The 16837-nt window shown below is 42.2% G+C and overlaps 1 protein-coding gene across 1 annotated transcript in view; it reads left to right on the top strand.

Annotated features, from left to right (window-relative positions):
• The window catches only part of ANKS1B (ankyrin repeat and sterile alpha motif domain containing 1B), a 757754-nt gene that overhangs the window by 175474 nt on the left and 565443 nt on the right, over positions 1-16837 (top strand). Inside the window, exon 7 of the mRNA XM_034778452.1 lies at positions 1809-1981. Within this exon, the coding sequence (XP_034634343.1) occupies positions 1809-1981 (173 nt within the window). The remainder of the gene's footprint in view (positions 1-1808; positions 1982-16837) is intronic.

The following is a 16837-nucleotide window of genomic DNA, read 5'->3' as shown; positions in this document are numbered from 1 at the left end:
GGGGCGCCGGGTCGGCTGGGGTATATATTCAGCGCCATGAAGGCGCCACTCTAGGGGGCTCCACAGCCGACCCGCCGGTGTTGCTAGGGTAGAAAATCTTCCGACGATCGTGCACGCGGCGCGCACACACCTAATGGAATGGATATGAGCAACACATCTCGAAGAACAACAGTTACAACGGTGAGTAACCGTCTTTTATGATGCCCTTCCACTCTCTGTTTAGAAATATCCCTGCTGTAGATGCTCCCCATAACTCTGGTAGAAACAACCCTAAGCCTGGCTCTTGTGACTCCAAAAAAAAACATTCCCCTAAGTGAAATTCCAAAGTACTCTCTAGCAATAAAGCTTCATCTTTTCACTTTTACTGCTTTCTTCCCCTACAAGAAGGATCTAGACCCACCAGAAAACTCAACTTACTCCTGAGGACCAGATTCTGATATTCTTAGTCATGTTGAGTAGTACCTTACTCCACAAGTAGCCCCTTTGACTTCAGTGGGATCATTCCTAGAGTAAGGTTCTATTTAACAAAAGAGAATATTAGAATGTGACCTGACATTAATTAATACAAATTTAAGCATAAAGTTTCCTTTCTTGTTAATAGTAAGATCTTGGTCTTACATTTTTTGTTTCCACATTCAGGATGTGAATAATGTAAGAAAAATGATTAATTTTGTTTGTTTAGTTTTCTTTAACTGGACTTTTAAAAAAAGGCACAGAGACATGGTTTTAAAATGTTTTTAATAGTGATCTCTCTAATTTTCATCTTATTTTCTTTATTACAACATGTATTTTTATTAACTTCTGTTTTCTAATCAGAAAATGAAATATGAAGGATTAAAAATCCTGATCCTGAACCATGTTCTACCCATAATTTTTGTGCAAAAAAATCCCATTGTGTTAATGGGAGTTTTGAATATAGAAAGTCCATGGATTTTCAAAGCCAAATGGGAGAATTTAACATACAGCTCCTGTATGTACTCATGCTGAATAGCACCTTAATCTGGAAGTGGTCGTACTGATTTCAATGGACTACTTTCAGAATAAAGTGCTATTCAATGTGAGTAAGAATATTAGAATCTGGCTGGCCCTAATTAATTCATGGTCCCCATTGCCTCATCAGCTGTGGACCTTGCATCACTAAAGGCAGCCATTAACAAAGGAATAACATCTTCAAAGTAAAGAATTTAATAACCAGACCCTTAATCCTGCAATACCCTGAAACTCACCAAATTTGGATTTTTGGTAGACTGCTAGAGGGAGCAGGTTCTAGTATTATTGTTTTTCACTGAAAACATCTTGTCACAAATCCCAGAGAGTTTGATCCCAGGGACAGACGGAGTCTTATAGAACCTAGCCAACACCTTAATTGCCCACAGATATAAACAGGTAACCAATGCAAAGCATTTTGTGTGGTTATAGCAGGTTCCCCAGTCTAGAGATGAATGTTGCCATTCTTCACTAGCTGCAGTTTTTCAGGTTTAGAGGGCAGAGAGAAGGTGGAGTCATGGCCAATGCCCCATCCACAGTGGCACACAGTGTACAGGAGAAAGCAGAGGATGAGCTAAGATGTGAAAAAATTATCTAAGTTATATCTGCCTCTCAGTGCTCGTCTGATGGCTCCATTACACTATCCTTTATTCAGGGTTGTCTGTCAGAGTCAAGATATAGACTATAAGGATGCAATGTAAGGAATAGTCTTAGTACCATTATATCTACCCCAAGATTCAAAAGTTTTGCATTACTTTTTAGCAACAAAAATCCCCCTTAAATTCTAATTATTCTGACTAATTATATCTATTTTTTAAAAGGTGAAGCGGTGACTGGAGAGTTATCAAAGCTCTTAGATGAAATCAAACTGTGCCAAGAAAAAGAATATTCTTTTGAAGATCTGTGTCATACAATATCAGACCACTATCTGGACAATTTTAGTAAGATATCAGAAGAAGAATTTATGAGCAATGGAATCCAAACTAAACTTATAGTAAGTAAGGTGGGATATCAAATTAACTTTTTCAATTTTATTTTACATTACTTATTGTACATTTAAGAATTAAAAAAAGGAAGTAATATAAAGAAGACTGATATAAGAAACCTAAGTATCTGTAAAAGTATATAGTGTGTGTGTCTTACAAATATAGGAGCAGATTATGAACTCCTTACTGGTGAGCAGTTACTCACACAATGACTTCAGTGGCACCATTTTGGTGAGAAACTGCTCGCCAATGTGAGTAGAGGGTTTATAGTCTAGCTCATAGGCTGCATCCTGCAAATAGTTACAACAGAGCATAGAGCTTTCTATTGTGAGGAATACCTCTGAAGTCAGTCAACTATTATACCTAGTACTAAGTGCTCACAGGACCATGCACAAAGTACTCAGTCCTGTAAGATGCTGAGCATCTTCAACTCCATCCTCATATAGGATTAAAAATATATGTATGCAAAGGAATTAATAGCATTAAAGGAATAGGATCTGGTACTGTACCTCTTTATTGACATTAGTAGCCATTGACTTCAATGATTTTAGATAGGAATTTGACTTAAATAGGACTATTCCTGTGAATAAAGGCTCCCAGGATTAGTTTCTTATTGTACAGTAACAAGATTGCTTCCTTTAAACCTGATTCTGCCACAGTTATTTATGTTGAATTGTACCCTACTCATTGAGTAAAATCAGTGGGACTACTCATGGAATAAGGTTGCTGAACTGGGCCATTTGTGTTCTCAAAGGAAACAAAGTCAGCTGCCACCTTCAGATAATACAGTTCTAATATAAGAATTTTAACAGCTATGGTAAATACAAAGGTAAATACAAACAAAATATACTGAAACAGATTTTCTTTCACTTTACTAGGCAGTGGTATCCCTTTGATGGGCTAATTTGATAAACAATATCATACCTTGGAGGCAGGAGGCTTTGGAGGACGTAGTGGCTGTTCTATAATACTGCCCTGCTTCAGTTTCCTGTGGGAAAAAGTCTCTTTACCCTAATGGGCTGCTGTTCTCTCTTCAGCTGTCAGCTCCATTTCAGATTCATAACAATATAAGAATGGCCATACTGGGTCTGACCAATGGTCCATCTAGCTCAGTTTCCTGGCTTCCAAGAGTTGCAAGTGCCAGATGCTTAAGAGGGAATGAATAGAACAGGGCAGTTATCAGGTGATCCATCCCCTGTTGTCCACTCCCAGCTTCTGGCAGTCAGAGGTTTAGGAACACTCAGAGCATGACGTTGTGCCCCTGACCATCTTGACTAATAGCCATTGATGGACCTAGCCTCCATAGACCTACCCAATCCTTTTTTGAGCCCAGTTATACTTTTGGCTTTCACAACATCCCCTGCAATGTGTTCCACAGTTTGTGCATTGTGTGAAGACGTACTTCCTTATGTTTGTTTTAAACCTATTAATTTCATTGGGTGACCCTGGTTCTTGTGTTATGTGAAGGAGTAAATACATTTTCCTATTCACTTTCTCCACACCATTCATGATTGTAGAGACTGCTATCATATTATCCCTTAGTTCTTCTCTTTTCTAAAATGAACAGTCCTAGTCTTTGTAATTTCTCCTCATCTGGAAGTGTTCTATACCCATAATCAATTTTGTTGCCCTTCTCTGTATTTTTCCAATTCTAATATATATTCTTTAAGATGGGGCGACCAGAACTGCACACAGTATTCAAGGTGTGGGCATACAATGGATTTATATAGTGGCATTATGATATTTTCTGACCTAGTATCTATCCCTTTCCTAATGGTTCCTAACACTCTGTTAGCTTTTTTGACTGCTGCTGCACATTGAGCAGATGCTTCCAGGAAACTATTCACAGTGACTCCAGTATCTCTTTCTTGACTGGTAACAGCTAATTTAGACCCCATCATTTTGTATGCATAGTTGGGATTATGTTTTCCAATGTGCATTACTTTTCATTTATCAACATTTAATTTTATCTGCCATTTTGTTGCTTAGTCACTCCGTTTTGTGAGATCCCTTTGTAACTCTTTGCAGTCAGCTTTGAACATAACTGTCTTGAGTAATTTAGTATACTCTGCAAATGTTGCCATCTCACTGTTAGCCCTCTTTTCCAGATCATTTCTGAATATGTTGAACAGCACAGGTCCCAGTATAGGTTCTTGGGGGACCCTGCTATTTACCACTCTCCAATGTGGAAATCAACCACTTATTTCTACCCTTGGTTTTCTGTTTTTTAACCAGATACTGATCCATGAGAAGACCTTCCCTCTTGTCTAATGACTGCTTACTTTGCTTAAGAGCCTTTGGTGTAGGACATTGTCAAAGATTTTCTGAAAGTCCAAGTACATTATGTCAGCTGGATCGCCCTTGTGCACATGCTTGCTGACGTCCCCAAAGAATTTTAATAATTGGTGAGGCATGATTTCCCTTTACAAAAGACATATTGATTTACCCCAACAAATCATGTTCATCTATGTTTCTGATAATTCTGTTCTTTACTATAGTTTCAACCAATTTGCCTGGTACTGAAATTAGGCTTACTCACCTGTAATTGCCAGGTAATTGTAATTCATAAGGTGTCAGTCCACTCAGTCTCTCCCTGGCTGCCAATCAGTCTGGGAGCACTTTGTCCCCAGTGTTCATATAGATTCATGGATTCCAAGGTCAGAAGGGACCATTGTGATCATCTAGTCTGACCTCTAGTATAACACAGGCCGGAGAACTTCCCCCAAATAATTTCTAGAGCAGATCTTCTAGAAAATCATCCAGTCTTGATTTAAAAATTGTCAGTAATGGAGACTCTACTGTGGCAAATTGTTCCAATGGTTAATTACTCTCACCATTAAAAACCTATGCCTTATTTCCTGTTTGAATTTGTCTAGCTTCAACTTCCAGGCATTGGATCATGTTATATCTTTCTCTGTTAGATTGAAGTGCCCATTTTTAAATATTTGTTCCCCATGTAGGTACTTACAGACTGTAATCAAGTCATTCCTTACCCTTTGTTAAGCTAAATAGATTGAGCTTTTTAAGTCTGTGAGTATAAGGCATGTTTTCTAATCCTTTAATCATCCTTGTGGCTCTTCTCTGAATCCTCTCCAATTTATCAACATCCTTCCTGAATTGTGGGCACCAGTATTTCATCAGCAGTCACACCAGTCCCAAATATAGAGGTAAAATAACCTCTTTATTCCTACTTGATGATCAGATTAGCCCTTCTGGCCACAGTATCACAGTGGGAGCTCATGTTCAGCTGATTGTCCACCATGACCCCCAAGTCTTTTTCAGAGTCACCTCTTTCTAGGATAGAATCCCCCATCCTGTAAGTATGGCCTACATTCTTTGTTCCTAGATGCATACATTTAACCACATCAAAATGCATATTGTTTGCTTGCTCCCAGTTTACCAAATGATCCAGATCGCTTTGAATCAGTGACCTGCCCTCTTTATTATTTACCACTCACCCAATTTTTGTGTCAGTTGCAAACTTTATCAGCTGATTTTATGTTTTCTTCCAGGTCATTGGTAAGATGTTAAATAGCATAGGCCCAAGAACTGATCCCTGTGGGATGCCACTGGAAACAAGCACCCTCAATGATAATTCCCTGTTTACAACTACATTTGAGATCTATCAGCTAGTCAGTTTTTAATCCATGTAATGTGTGCAGTGTTAATTTTATATCGTTCTAGCTTTTTTAACAAAATGTCATGCTGTACAAAGTGAAATGCCTTAGAGAAGTCTACGTATATTGCATCACCACTGTTACCTTTATTAACTAAATTTGTACTATTATCAAAAAAAGATATCAAGTTAGTTATATAGGATGAGTCCCCAATTATCATTCACATTTTTTCTGAGTAAATTCTTCCACACAGCTTATTTGGCTCATAATTGTTTTCAGCTTTGTGAAATTGGCCCTCTTAAAGCACCATATATAATTCAAATTTGATCAAGTCATGATCACTTGTACCTAAGTTACCATTAATTTTCTGTGATAATTTCTTCTTTATCTGTTAGAACAAAGTCTAATATAGAATTCCTTTGTGTTGGTTTCAACACATTTTGAGTTAGGAAGTTGTCATCTATTATGTTTAGAAATTCCAATGATATTTTAGTACTGGCATCATGAGACCTCCAGCATACGTCACTCAAATTTAATTCCCCCATGATCACACAGCTTTTTATCCTATATGTTGTAGATAGATGTGCAAGGAAGCAGTCACTCTGTTCCCTAGTGAGATTTGGTGTTCTGTAGTAGACACCAACTAGTAATCTTCTGCTTTATTTATTAAGAAATTGCTCCAAAAGCATTCAAGATAATTTTCTTCAGAGCTATAAATGATTTGGAAACAAGTAATGCCATTCCTCCTTCCCCTTTGGCCACTCAATCCTTCCTAATTAGGTTATAACCATTGATTTTAACAGTCCAGTTGTGCAGACCATCCCACCAGGTTTCAGTAATCCCAACTAGATAGAATTTATATTAATAAATGAGCAATTCCAATTCCTCTTGTTTGTTACCCAGGCTCCTAGAATTGGTGTATGGGCAATTAAGGAATTTCTTCTCTTCATGTCCTTTGGTTCCTTGATTAATTTTGTGCTTAATTAAAGACTGTATCACAATGCATACACACAAGAAGGCCAAATTAAAGTTACAGCTTAATTGTAGATATTCCCAACTTTGGGTGCTTGACTTTGCACCCTTAACTTTCTTTTAATGCAGTTTTTTGGATTTAATATTAGTTAAAAGTAACTATTAAAACAACTGATTTGTTAATCTAAATTTATCTACCACAAAAATATTCATAGTACAAGTTGTTGCTTGCAATTCCTTGCTAGCACTCTTCACCTAGTTAATGGCCTTCTTGAGCCTTTATTTGAAACCCTGACTATGGGATGTTGTTCAAATGAGCCTTTCCAGGAGGAATTGCAAAAAAGAATTGTAACTCCAAGGCACCCTTCTGAGTCACAGTTCCCCCTGAGCTCCTGTGTTGGCCAAGGGAGGGGGAATATGTTGGGTTGGCCTGTTGTCAGACACAGCATACTCCCTTCTCTGTGTGTTGTGATAGGTGAAGTCATGGCTGTTCTTACCCTACACTGCTTTCTGCCCATTGGTTCACACTGGGGCATTGCAGCCCTGTTGAGTATATTTTCACTCCACAACCCCACATAGACTCTACATCTAGGTAAGCATTGGATGGATGTGCAGATAAGTTAGAAGGGATTTATACTCCCTTACTGCTCTACAAAGGCACCTAAGTCCATGTCACAGTTATCAGATAACACGATGTTTGCATCGGAAGAAATTGCTCAAAGAATAATTGAGATTGACTAAGCAACAAGGAATGAAAGGAACACTGGACTGATGCTTATTTGAAAATGTATAATAGAAATTTGAGTAGAAAAAGACATAGGGCAAATCTTTCACACTATGTGTAGCCTAAGTAAACAGGTTTTGCATGTACAAGCATTCCTTTTAGGAGAAAATCAAGGCTATCTTAAGCATGATTGAATAGATTGGTGCCAATGACAGCCTTTGACAATGAGATTTCCTAGTTTCTGATGTATTTCACTTTTCCTTAGAGACAGTATAATTTTAAAAATCTTTATTTTCCAATAGATGGCAGTCTGGCTCAGTATTTTAAAGAACAAAAGCAGCCATCTTATATAAGAATTTTTCAACTTATAATTTTTTTCATTACTGTGTTAAGGTGATAGGTTTTTAAACAGAATTTGCTGGACAAATTGCTTAGAAATAAAAAAATCTTTATTTCTTTTAATGAGAAACTCTGTTGATGTAGTAAAAATGAATAGCATAGGTATATAAGAAGCAAGCTAAAATCGCAGGGACAAATTTAGGGGTGTTGTGTACAGTAACTTACATATCAGTAAGTGGATGCTAAAGGAGTCTAAATGAATCCAAGGGAAGCTAAGGATGTCTACTTGTATTCCAGGGAGCCAGAAGAAAGGGATGTAGCAAGAAACCCGATACAGGGATGTAAACCCACACAGGCACACCGCAACATTTTTCCCCCCACCCCTTCTGTATGTATATTGCTTCAGTTTAGATGCCACTTTCCTTAAACTCTAATATATAGCTTACACCAATACAAGTTTCTGTGCAGGCTTGATATTGCTGCTCACATTTTTAAGCTCCAGAGTCAAAATAGAAATGTGCAGTATGTATAATAATGGATTTGTTTAGCTATGCTTATGTGAGAGCAAGTGCAGAGAAAAAATACAGAGGAAAGGAGAAACAGTGCAATTTTGTCCAGATCAAAAATAAGTCATGTGAGTGCCCTGGAACTATGTGTGTATGTTTTGTTTGATATGGGTAGCCTATAGGGTTGCCAACCATCTAATCACACTGTAGTGAGGCGGTGGGATACCCCACAGCCAGGCTGAGGGACGAGCCTCCCCGAGCACCAACGTGAGTGGAGCCAGTGGATCCTGCGCCCAACCTCCCAGAGGTCACGGTGCAGGACAGGAAGTAGAAAAGCCCAACTGCAGAGCTCACTTGAAAGCCAGCCGCCGGAGAGGCCAGATGCCTGAGGCCTAGCTTCCGGGTTGGGAAACGCCAGCAGGCTGCGGCCGACCTGAGGAATGGTCAGGCCAGCCAAGCCTACCTCTGGCCAGCTACCCTGAGGAGCAGCTGAGCCTATCCCTCGCCAGTTACCCAGAGGAACCGATGGTGCTGGAAACCTCCGAGGACACCGCCCTAATCCAGGTACCTTACGAAGGGGAGTCTGGAAGTAGCCCAGGGGCAGCCGATCCTGGTCTGGCTGCAGCACTGCCAGAACCAATGTCAGTGTGTTGCGGTCAGGATCCCCACTGACACAGCAGTGAGTCTTCTGCCACTGCTAGGGCCCCGGGTTGGGACACAGTGGAGTGGGTGGGCCTGCGTCCCCCCTGCCACCCCACTCACAGGTGGCAGTCTTCCCCTTGCACCAGACGCTCAGAACCAGGAGCTCCTGACTGTTTGTTTGCTGTCCCGCCCTGACCCCAGGGCCTGGGCTTCTATTGAACTATTGGCTCTGCCCTTGCCTAAGGGCCTGAGCTCCTGTTTGTGTGCTGCCCCATCCTGACCCAGGGCCTGGGCCCATAGTGAACTATTGCGAGGCGGTGGATTACCCCACAGCCCCGCGGAGGGACGAGCCTCGGCCGAGCCCTTCTACACACACAAACTCCAACACCCTTGCCTCGCCCCCTGCCTGAGGCCACAGCCCTTCTCTGAGGCCCTGCCCCATTCACTCCATTGCCCCTTCTTCCGTTGCTCGTGCTATTCCCCACCCTCACTCACTTTCACTGAGCTGGGGCAGGGGTTGGAGTGCAGGAGGGGGTGAGGGCTCTGGGCTGGGGCAGAGGGGTTCAGAGTGTGGGAGGGGCTCCGGGCTGAGCCTGGGGCAGGGTGTTGGGGTGCAGGAGGGGGAGTGGGCCAGGGTGCAAGCTTTGGGAGGGAGTTTGTATGCTGGAGGGGGCTCAGGGCTGGGGTAGGGGGTTGGGGTGCAGGAAGGGTGCTGGGTGCAGGCTCTGGGAGGGAGTTTGGGGGCAAGAGGGGGCTCAGGGCTGGGAAAGGGGGTTGGGGTGTGGCAGAGGGTGAGGGGTTCAGGCTCTGGGAGGGAGTTTGGGGGCAAGAGGGGGCTCAGGGCTGGGAAAGGGGGTTGGGGTGTGGCAGAGGGTGAGGGGTTCAGGCTGTGGCTGAGAGTTTGGGTGCAGGAGGGGGCTCCTGACTGGGGTAGGGGATTGGAATGCAGAAGAGGTGTGGGGTGCAGGCTCCATCTGGGAGGCGCTTACCTGCGGTCCCTGGGACAGGCAGGGGGTTCTGTGTGCTGCCTGCAAGTGCTGCTCTGCAGCTCCTATTGGCTGGAGTTCCCAGCCAAAAATGGGATCTGCGGAGTCAGCGATCCAGGCAGGGACAGTGTGTGGAGGGCCCCCCCCGCGGGGGCCACAGGAATGTGCTGATTGCTTCCAGGAGTGGTAGGGGTCAGGGCAGGCAGGGAGCCTGCCTTAGCATCGCCGACTGTTAGTGACCCATCTCCCGGTTTGGCTGCAGGAACCTCCAGGAGATAAAGCCCGATTCCAGGAGACTCCCAGCAAAACCAGGAGGGTTGGCAACCCTAGTAGCCTATGGAATCTATTGATTCGTAGAACAGAAATGTGGTATCAAGGAAACTGCTACAACTCCCACACATGTATGCACAAGATTTTCATACTGCGTCCAGTACTTCAATCCCTTTCTTTCATAAATGTGATGATATACTTTAATTACAGTATTTTTGATATGTTGATTATTCAAGACAAGTACTTGTATAATAAAAAAATAAATAGTTAAAAGTGTAAAGTTTAAATGTATGCAGAGGAAAAAACCTAACTGGTATAAAACATAAAACCATTAATTTCTCACTCTCACTTCTCCTGCTGGTCCTAGCTACCTGTAGATTCATAGAATCGTAGAATCATAGAATATCAGGGTTGGAAGGGACCTCAGGAGGTCATCTAGTCCAACCCCCTGCTCAAAGCAGGACCAATTCCCAACTAAATCATCTCAGCCAGGGCTTTGTCAAGCCTGACCTTAAAAACCTCCAAGGAAGGAGATTCCACCACCTCCCTAGGTAACCCATTCCAGTGCTTTACCACCCTCCTAGTGAAAAAGTTTTTCCTAATATCCAACCTAAACCTCCCTCCACTGCAACTTGAGACCATTACTCCTTGTTCTGTCATCTGCTACCACTGAGAACAGTCTAGATCCATCTTCTTTGGAACCCCCTTTCAGGTAGTTGAAGGCTGCTATCAAATCCCCCCTCATTCTTCTCTTCTGCAGACTAAACAATCCCAATTCCCTCAGCCTCTCCTCATAAGTCATGTGCTCCAGCATCCTAATAATTTTTGTTGCCCTCCGCTGGACTCCCTCCAATTTTTCCACATCCTTCTTGTAGTGTGGGGCCCAAAACTGGACACAGTACTCCAGATGAGGCCTCACCAATGTCGAATAGAGGGGAATGATCACGGCCCTCGATCTGCTGGCAGTGCCCCTACTTATACAGCCCAAAATGCCGTTAGCCTTCTTGGCAACAAGGGCACACTGTTGACTCATATCCAGCTTCTCGTCCACTGTAACCCCTAGGTCCTTTTCTGCAGAACTGCTTCCTAGCCATTCGGTCCCTAGTCTTTAACTGTGAATGGGATTCTTCCATCCTAAGTGCAGGACTCTGCACTTGTCCTTGTTGAACCTCATCAGGTTTCTTTTGGCCCAATCCTCTAATTTGTCTAGGTCCCTCTGTATCCTATCCCTACCCTCCACTGTATCTACCACTCCTCCCAGTTTAGTGTCATCTGCAAACTTGCTCAGAGTGCAGTCCATGCCATCCTCCAGATCATTAATGAAGATATTGAACAAAACCGGCCCCAGGACCGACCCTTGGGGCACTCCGCTTGAAACCGGCTGCCAACTAGATATGGAGCCGTTGATCACTATCCATTGAGCCTGATGATCTAGCCAGCTTTCTATCCACCTTATAGTCCATTCATCCAGCCCATACTTCTTTAACTTGATGGCAAAAATACTGTGGGAGACAGTATCAAAAGCTTTGCTAAAGTCAAGGAATAACGCATCCACTACTTTCCCCTCATCCACAGACCCAGTTATCTCCTCATAGAAGGCAATTAGTTTGTCAGGCATGACTTGCCCTTGGTGAATCCATGCTGACTGTTCCTGATCACTTTCCTCTCCTCTAAGTGCTTCAGAAATTGATTCCTTGAGGACCTGTAGTTCCCCGGATCCTCCTCCTTCCCTTTTTTAAAGATGGGCACTACATTAGCCTTTTTCCAATCAACCGGGACCTCCCCTGATCACCATGAGTTTTCAAAGATAATGGCCAATGGCTCTGCAATCACATCCGCCAACTCCTTTAGCACCCTCGGATGCAGTGCATTCAGCCCCATGGACTTGTGCTCGTCCAGTTTTTCTAAATAGTCCCGAACCACTTCTTTCTCCACAGAGGTCTGTTCACCTCCTCCCCATACTGTGTTGCCCAGTGCAGCAGTATGGGAGCTGACCTTGCTTGTGAAGACAGAGGCAAAAAAAGCATTGAGTACATTAGCTTTTTCCACATCCTCTGTCACTAGGTTGCCTCTCTCATTCAGTAAGAGGCCCACACTTTCCTTGACTTTCTTCTTGTTGTTAACATACCTGAAGAAACCCTTCTTGTTACTCTTAACATCTCTTGCTAGCTGCTACTCCAAGTGTGATTTGGCCTTCCTGATTTCACTCCTGCATGCCTGAGCAATATTTTTATACTCCTCCCTGGTCATTTGTCCAATCTTCCACTTCTTGTAAGCTTCTTTTTTGTGTTTAAGATCAGCAAGGATTTCACTGTTAAGCCAAGCTGGTCGCCTGCCATATTTACTATTCTTTCTACACATCGGGATGTTTTTTTCCTGCAACCTCAATAAGGATTCTTTAAAATACAGCCAGCTCTCTTGGACTCCTTTCCCTTTCAGGTTATTCTCCCAGATTGACAGCATCCTAATGATAGGGCCCCAACAGCTGGGCAAAAAAGCAAGAGGAAACTTGGGGCAAGGAGATTGCTTTTTGCAGGATCTTTACTGCCTGACAACCATGGTTTGGGCAAGGGCTGTACCTCTTTCCTCATGCAGCTCTGAAACTGTATCTCACTCCTGAACTACATCACTTTTCCCTATTCCAATTTATTACTTTCTTGATAAAAGACTGACTTTTGTTTCAAATGTTGCAGTGGCTGTCTGATGGGTAAATGGGTATCTAATATGGGACAATCTTTATTATTTTTATTTATCACATAACCTAAATCTCTATAGGTGAAATACTAATTCATTAATCTACTGTGCTGCCTGATCCTGCCACATACTGCTTTTGAGATAGTCTGCTCCAATCTGTCCTTAATTCTTTCATATCCATGCAGTCAGCTGAAAAGTGGGGTGTGTGCACACACACAAATTAGAATTTTAACCACTGATATTGCAAACTACTCAATGCATAACCTTGATGTGTTTTTATGTAATGTGAAATTCCATAAACAACACAATGACGGACTGTAATATTATGGCTGATTGAATTATTCATAGTCCCCTTAAATATATAGGCTGTTCATATCTCTTGACCCATTATTTGAACTCGACTTTGGTGGTTCTTGGCTTTTTCTGGGGGCTATATTTAGGCACCTCGTTACAATTAGCCAGATTTCCAGAAGTGTTGAACATTGTAGTCAATATAGCTTCCTGGGCATGATGAAATTGCAAATCAGGAATTCTTTTGCAGGTAAAGGACACCTGTAATAAGAACAGGACAGTGGTCAGACACTGACTGGGAAAGAGTACAATTAAAAGAAATAAAAGTATCATATTAACAGAGATACAGAATTATAGACGTTAGAGCAAGAAGGATCCTATTTGATCCTCTAGTTGAGCCTGTGGCCAGGTCAGGATTATTCCTTGCAGTACGTTTTCTTATACTGTGTCCAGTAATGTGTCCCAAGAAATGAAGTTCCACTACTTCCCTTGGAGGCATTCCGTGGTCTGATAGATTTCATTTTCAAGCATATTTTTTGATACTCAGTCTAACTTTCTCTTTTCTTAATTTCATTCCATGATTCTAGCAATACCCTCCTCTTTCCCCATATTACCCTAATAATTCCTCTTCATCCTTGATAATTATACTCTTTAAATATTAGCAAACTGTTAGGTGACTAATTGTCACTTATTTAAGCTTTTAGCTCTATTTATATTATTATAAATGTACACACACACACACACACACATATATATAATTTAAGCTTTTAGCTCTATTTATATTCTTTCAGTAGCTAACCAGGCCATGGGCAGTCAGGCCTAGTGGTTGAAACATGAATTTGGCCTACTAGTTAGAGCTGGATGTAGAGTGAGCAGAGTCCAGGAAGAATCCAAGGGTCAGTATTGGAGGGACAAAAGCCAAATGCCAGATCTGGAGGGTAAACCAGAGTCATAAGACAGAGGCAGAGCTGGGAACCAAAGCCAGAAGTCAGAGGGGATCATTGGCTGGAACAAGGGTTGTAACAAAGCCAGATCAGGGACTGGAAGCAGGATGGAGCAGGAGTTGGAACAAAGCAGAGGCAGGCAAGGGCATAGTACATGTTGAGCAGTCACTAAACTGCGGTGAGCGCCAGGTTTAAAAGTATAGCTGCCAAACCAGCAGCCAGTCAGGAGCTCTGGCTACTCCATCAGTTCCAAAGCAGTGCAGCTGTGCTGTTTGGTTGCCTAGAAGCAAAGTTAGTTAGGGAGCAGGTCAGCAGCTGGTGTGGCTCCTGACACTTTTTTCTTAAATCAATCCAATTTTCTAATATTTTTTGTTGTTCTTCTTTAAACTCACTTTACTTCCCTGTATTTTCTGGTTCTGTGATATCTAGAACTTGAATGCAATATTCCAAGTGTGGTCTCATCCAGCTGACAGAGAGAAAAGGACTATCTTCTCCCTGTTATGTGTCATAATATCTCTACATCTGAAGACCCAAATAGGGCTGATGGTGGTGGTTTCCTTTTTGCACAGTCAGTCTGATTTTCATCTACATGAATGCCACTCAAATGGTAGGTCTACCAATGCAATCAGAGGTGAGACTTGGAGTATGCATAGACATATCTGAGCTAGCTTTGATCTAGCTAGCATGAATAATAGCAGAAAAGTCACAGCAGCACAGGCTAGCAGCTTTAATACATGCCCACAGTCCTGAGCAAGGTTGTTCAGCCCATACTGCTCCTGTACTGCCATAGTTTCGTTGATATTGCCTATGTCTATACTGGCGCTGGAGTATAATTTTTCTGAGCTAGCATGCTAAAATCGAAATGTAGCCACAACAGCACAAGCAATAAGATGGGTTAACTGCCCCAAGTATGATCCCATCTGAAATCCTAAAGATTTCTGGTATCAGTGTCTGTTCAGCCCACACATATCCACCCTACATATCCTCATGCCCTGTAACAAGGCTATATAGGTCTGCACAGGTGAACTGCTCTCAGTTCCTCCTCAACCACCTTGGCCAGAGATAGAGTTTAGTGTATGCCTGTTTGCTCTTTATATTAGTAGTTAGTATTAGTAGCTAGGTCTTTATTAGTAGTAGGTTTAGTACAGCATGTCAGACATCTGAAATTCAGGATGGTGTCAAATGCTTCTGAAATAAATGTAGTCAAACTTTACTAATTCTGGGTCACTGAGAATGAAAATGATGCTTAAAATTGTTGATTGGCTCTAGTTTTCAAGATATGCTATTGGGTCAGTATATACGACCCTTGACTTGGGAATGGCGGAGGATAAGTGAGTTATAAAGGGAAGGGATCTCAGTTTAAACCAGAAATGACTAAAATACATCTTTGACTGGATCTATGACTAAATCTATGACTGGGTTTGGACAGTACTTGCTTTTTAGGCAAAACAATGAATGATGCAATCTGAAGCTGGTATTGCGTCATACATGATATGAATTGCATCATGTTATTCCTAGAAGTCATGGATGATGCAATCATAACAAAGCTTACATCACTCTGCTGAACAAATTGCCCTATATCAGCTCTAGAAATCATACAGTGTCGTGCTCTCTTATTTGTCAGTGTTTGATTTTGCAAAGGGACACATTTCTGTTTAGCCAAAGTGAGCAGAGATGCCTCGTACTTGTGTGAACAGTGAGATAACTTCTGCTATGTTTGTGGTGAAGTGACTTTTGCATCACAAAAGCGCAGTATAACCACTATGGTTAAGAAAGCCTATCACCTTTATTTTGGCTGCAAAATTGGACATCAGGACAAGAGGTGGGCCCCACACCTATGCTGCAACACTTGTGCAACAAATCTTCGCCAGTGGTTGAACAGGAAAAGGAAATCTATGCTTTTTGCAGTGCCAATGATTTGGAGAGAGCCAACAGATCATACCAGCAATTGTTACTTCCGCATAGAGTCTCCAGTTGGGAAAGGTGTGTCAAAGAAGAAAAAGTGGACTGTGCCTTATCCAAACATTCCACCAGCTATACGCCCAGTACCCCTCGGAGAAGGACTGCTGGTTCCTGATGCACCAGAATCATTCTCACTTGAGTCAGACGAGGAAGAGGAAGAGGATGAAACTTCTGGTCCTGAACCATCAATGTCACAGGACCTACATTTTCTCCCATCCTCCTCCTCTGAACCACACCTCATAACACAAGGTGAACTGAATTACCTTGTCAGGGATTTGGAACTAGCCAAGAGTAAGGCAGAGCTGTTGGGCTCCAGACTACAGCAGTGGAATCTCCTGGCAGGTGATGTTTGGGTTTCCATGTTCCGTGACCGTCAAAAGGATCTTATCCCATTCTTCTTCATGGAAGATGATCTTGTAGCCAGCAACAACATCGATGGTGTGATGGCAGCCCTCAACATCGTTCACGATCCAGATGAGTGGAGACTGTTCATTGATTCATCGAAGACGAGTCTTAAAGCTGTTTTACTGCATAAAGACAATGTTTTGCCATCAATTCCTGTTGGTCATGCAGTCAATATGAAGGAAACCTATGACAACATGAAACAACTTTTGAAGTGCATAAACTATGACCAACATCAGTGACAGCTTTGTGGTGATTTGAAGGTTGTTGCTCTCTTGCTTGGTCTGCAGTCTGGATACACAAAGTACTGCTGTTTTCTCTGCAAATGGGATAGTTGTGCAAGAGATTTCCACTACATCAAGAAATATTGGCCACTCTGACAGTCATTGGAGCCTGCGAAGAAAAGTGTTCAGCATCCACCACTTATTGAATCAAGGAAAATTTTGTTACCACCCTTACACATCAAGCTGGGTCTGATGACGAATTTTGTCAAGGCCATTGACAAAACACAAGCA

Source organism: Trachemys scripta, chromosome 1, assembly GCF_013100865.1.
Source record: "Trachemys scripta elegans isolate TJP31775 chromosome 1, CAS_Tse_1.0, whole genome shotgun sequence".
NCBI lineage: Eukaryota > Metazoa > Chordata > Testudines > Emydidae > Trachemys > Trachemys scripta.
The sequence above is the reverse complement of the archived record's forward strand: the minus strand, read 5'-3'. Positions and strand labels throughout refer to the sequence as shown.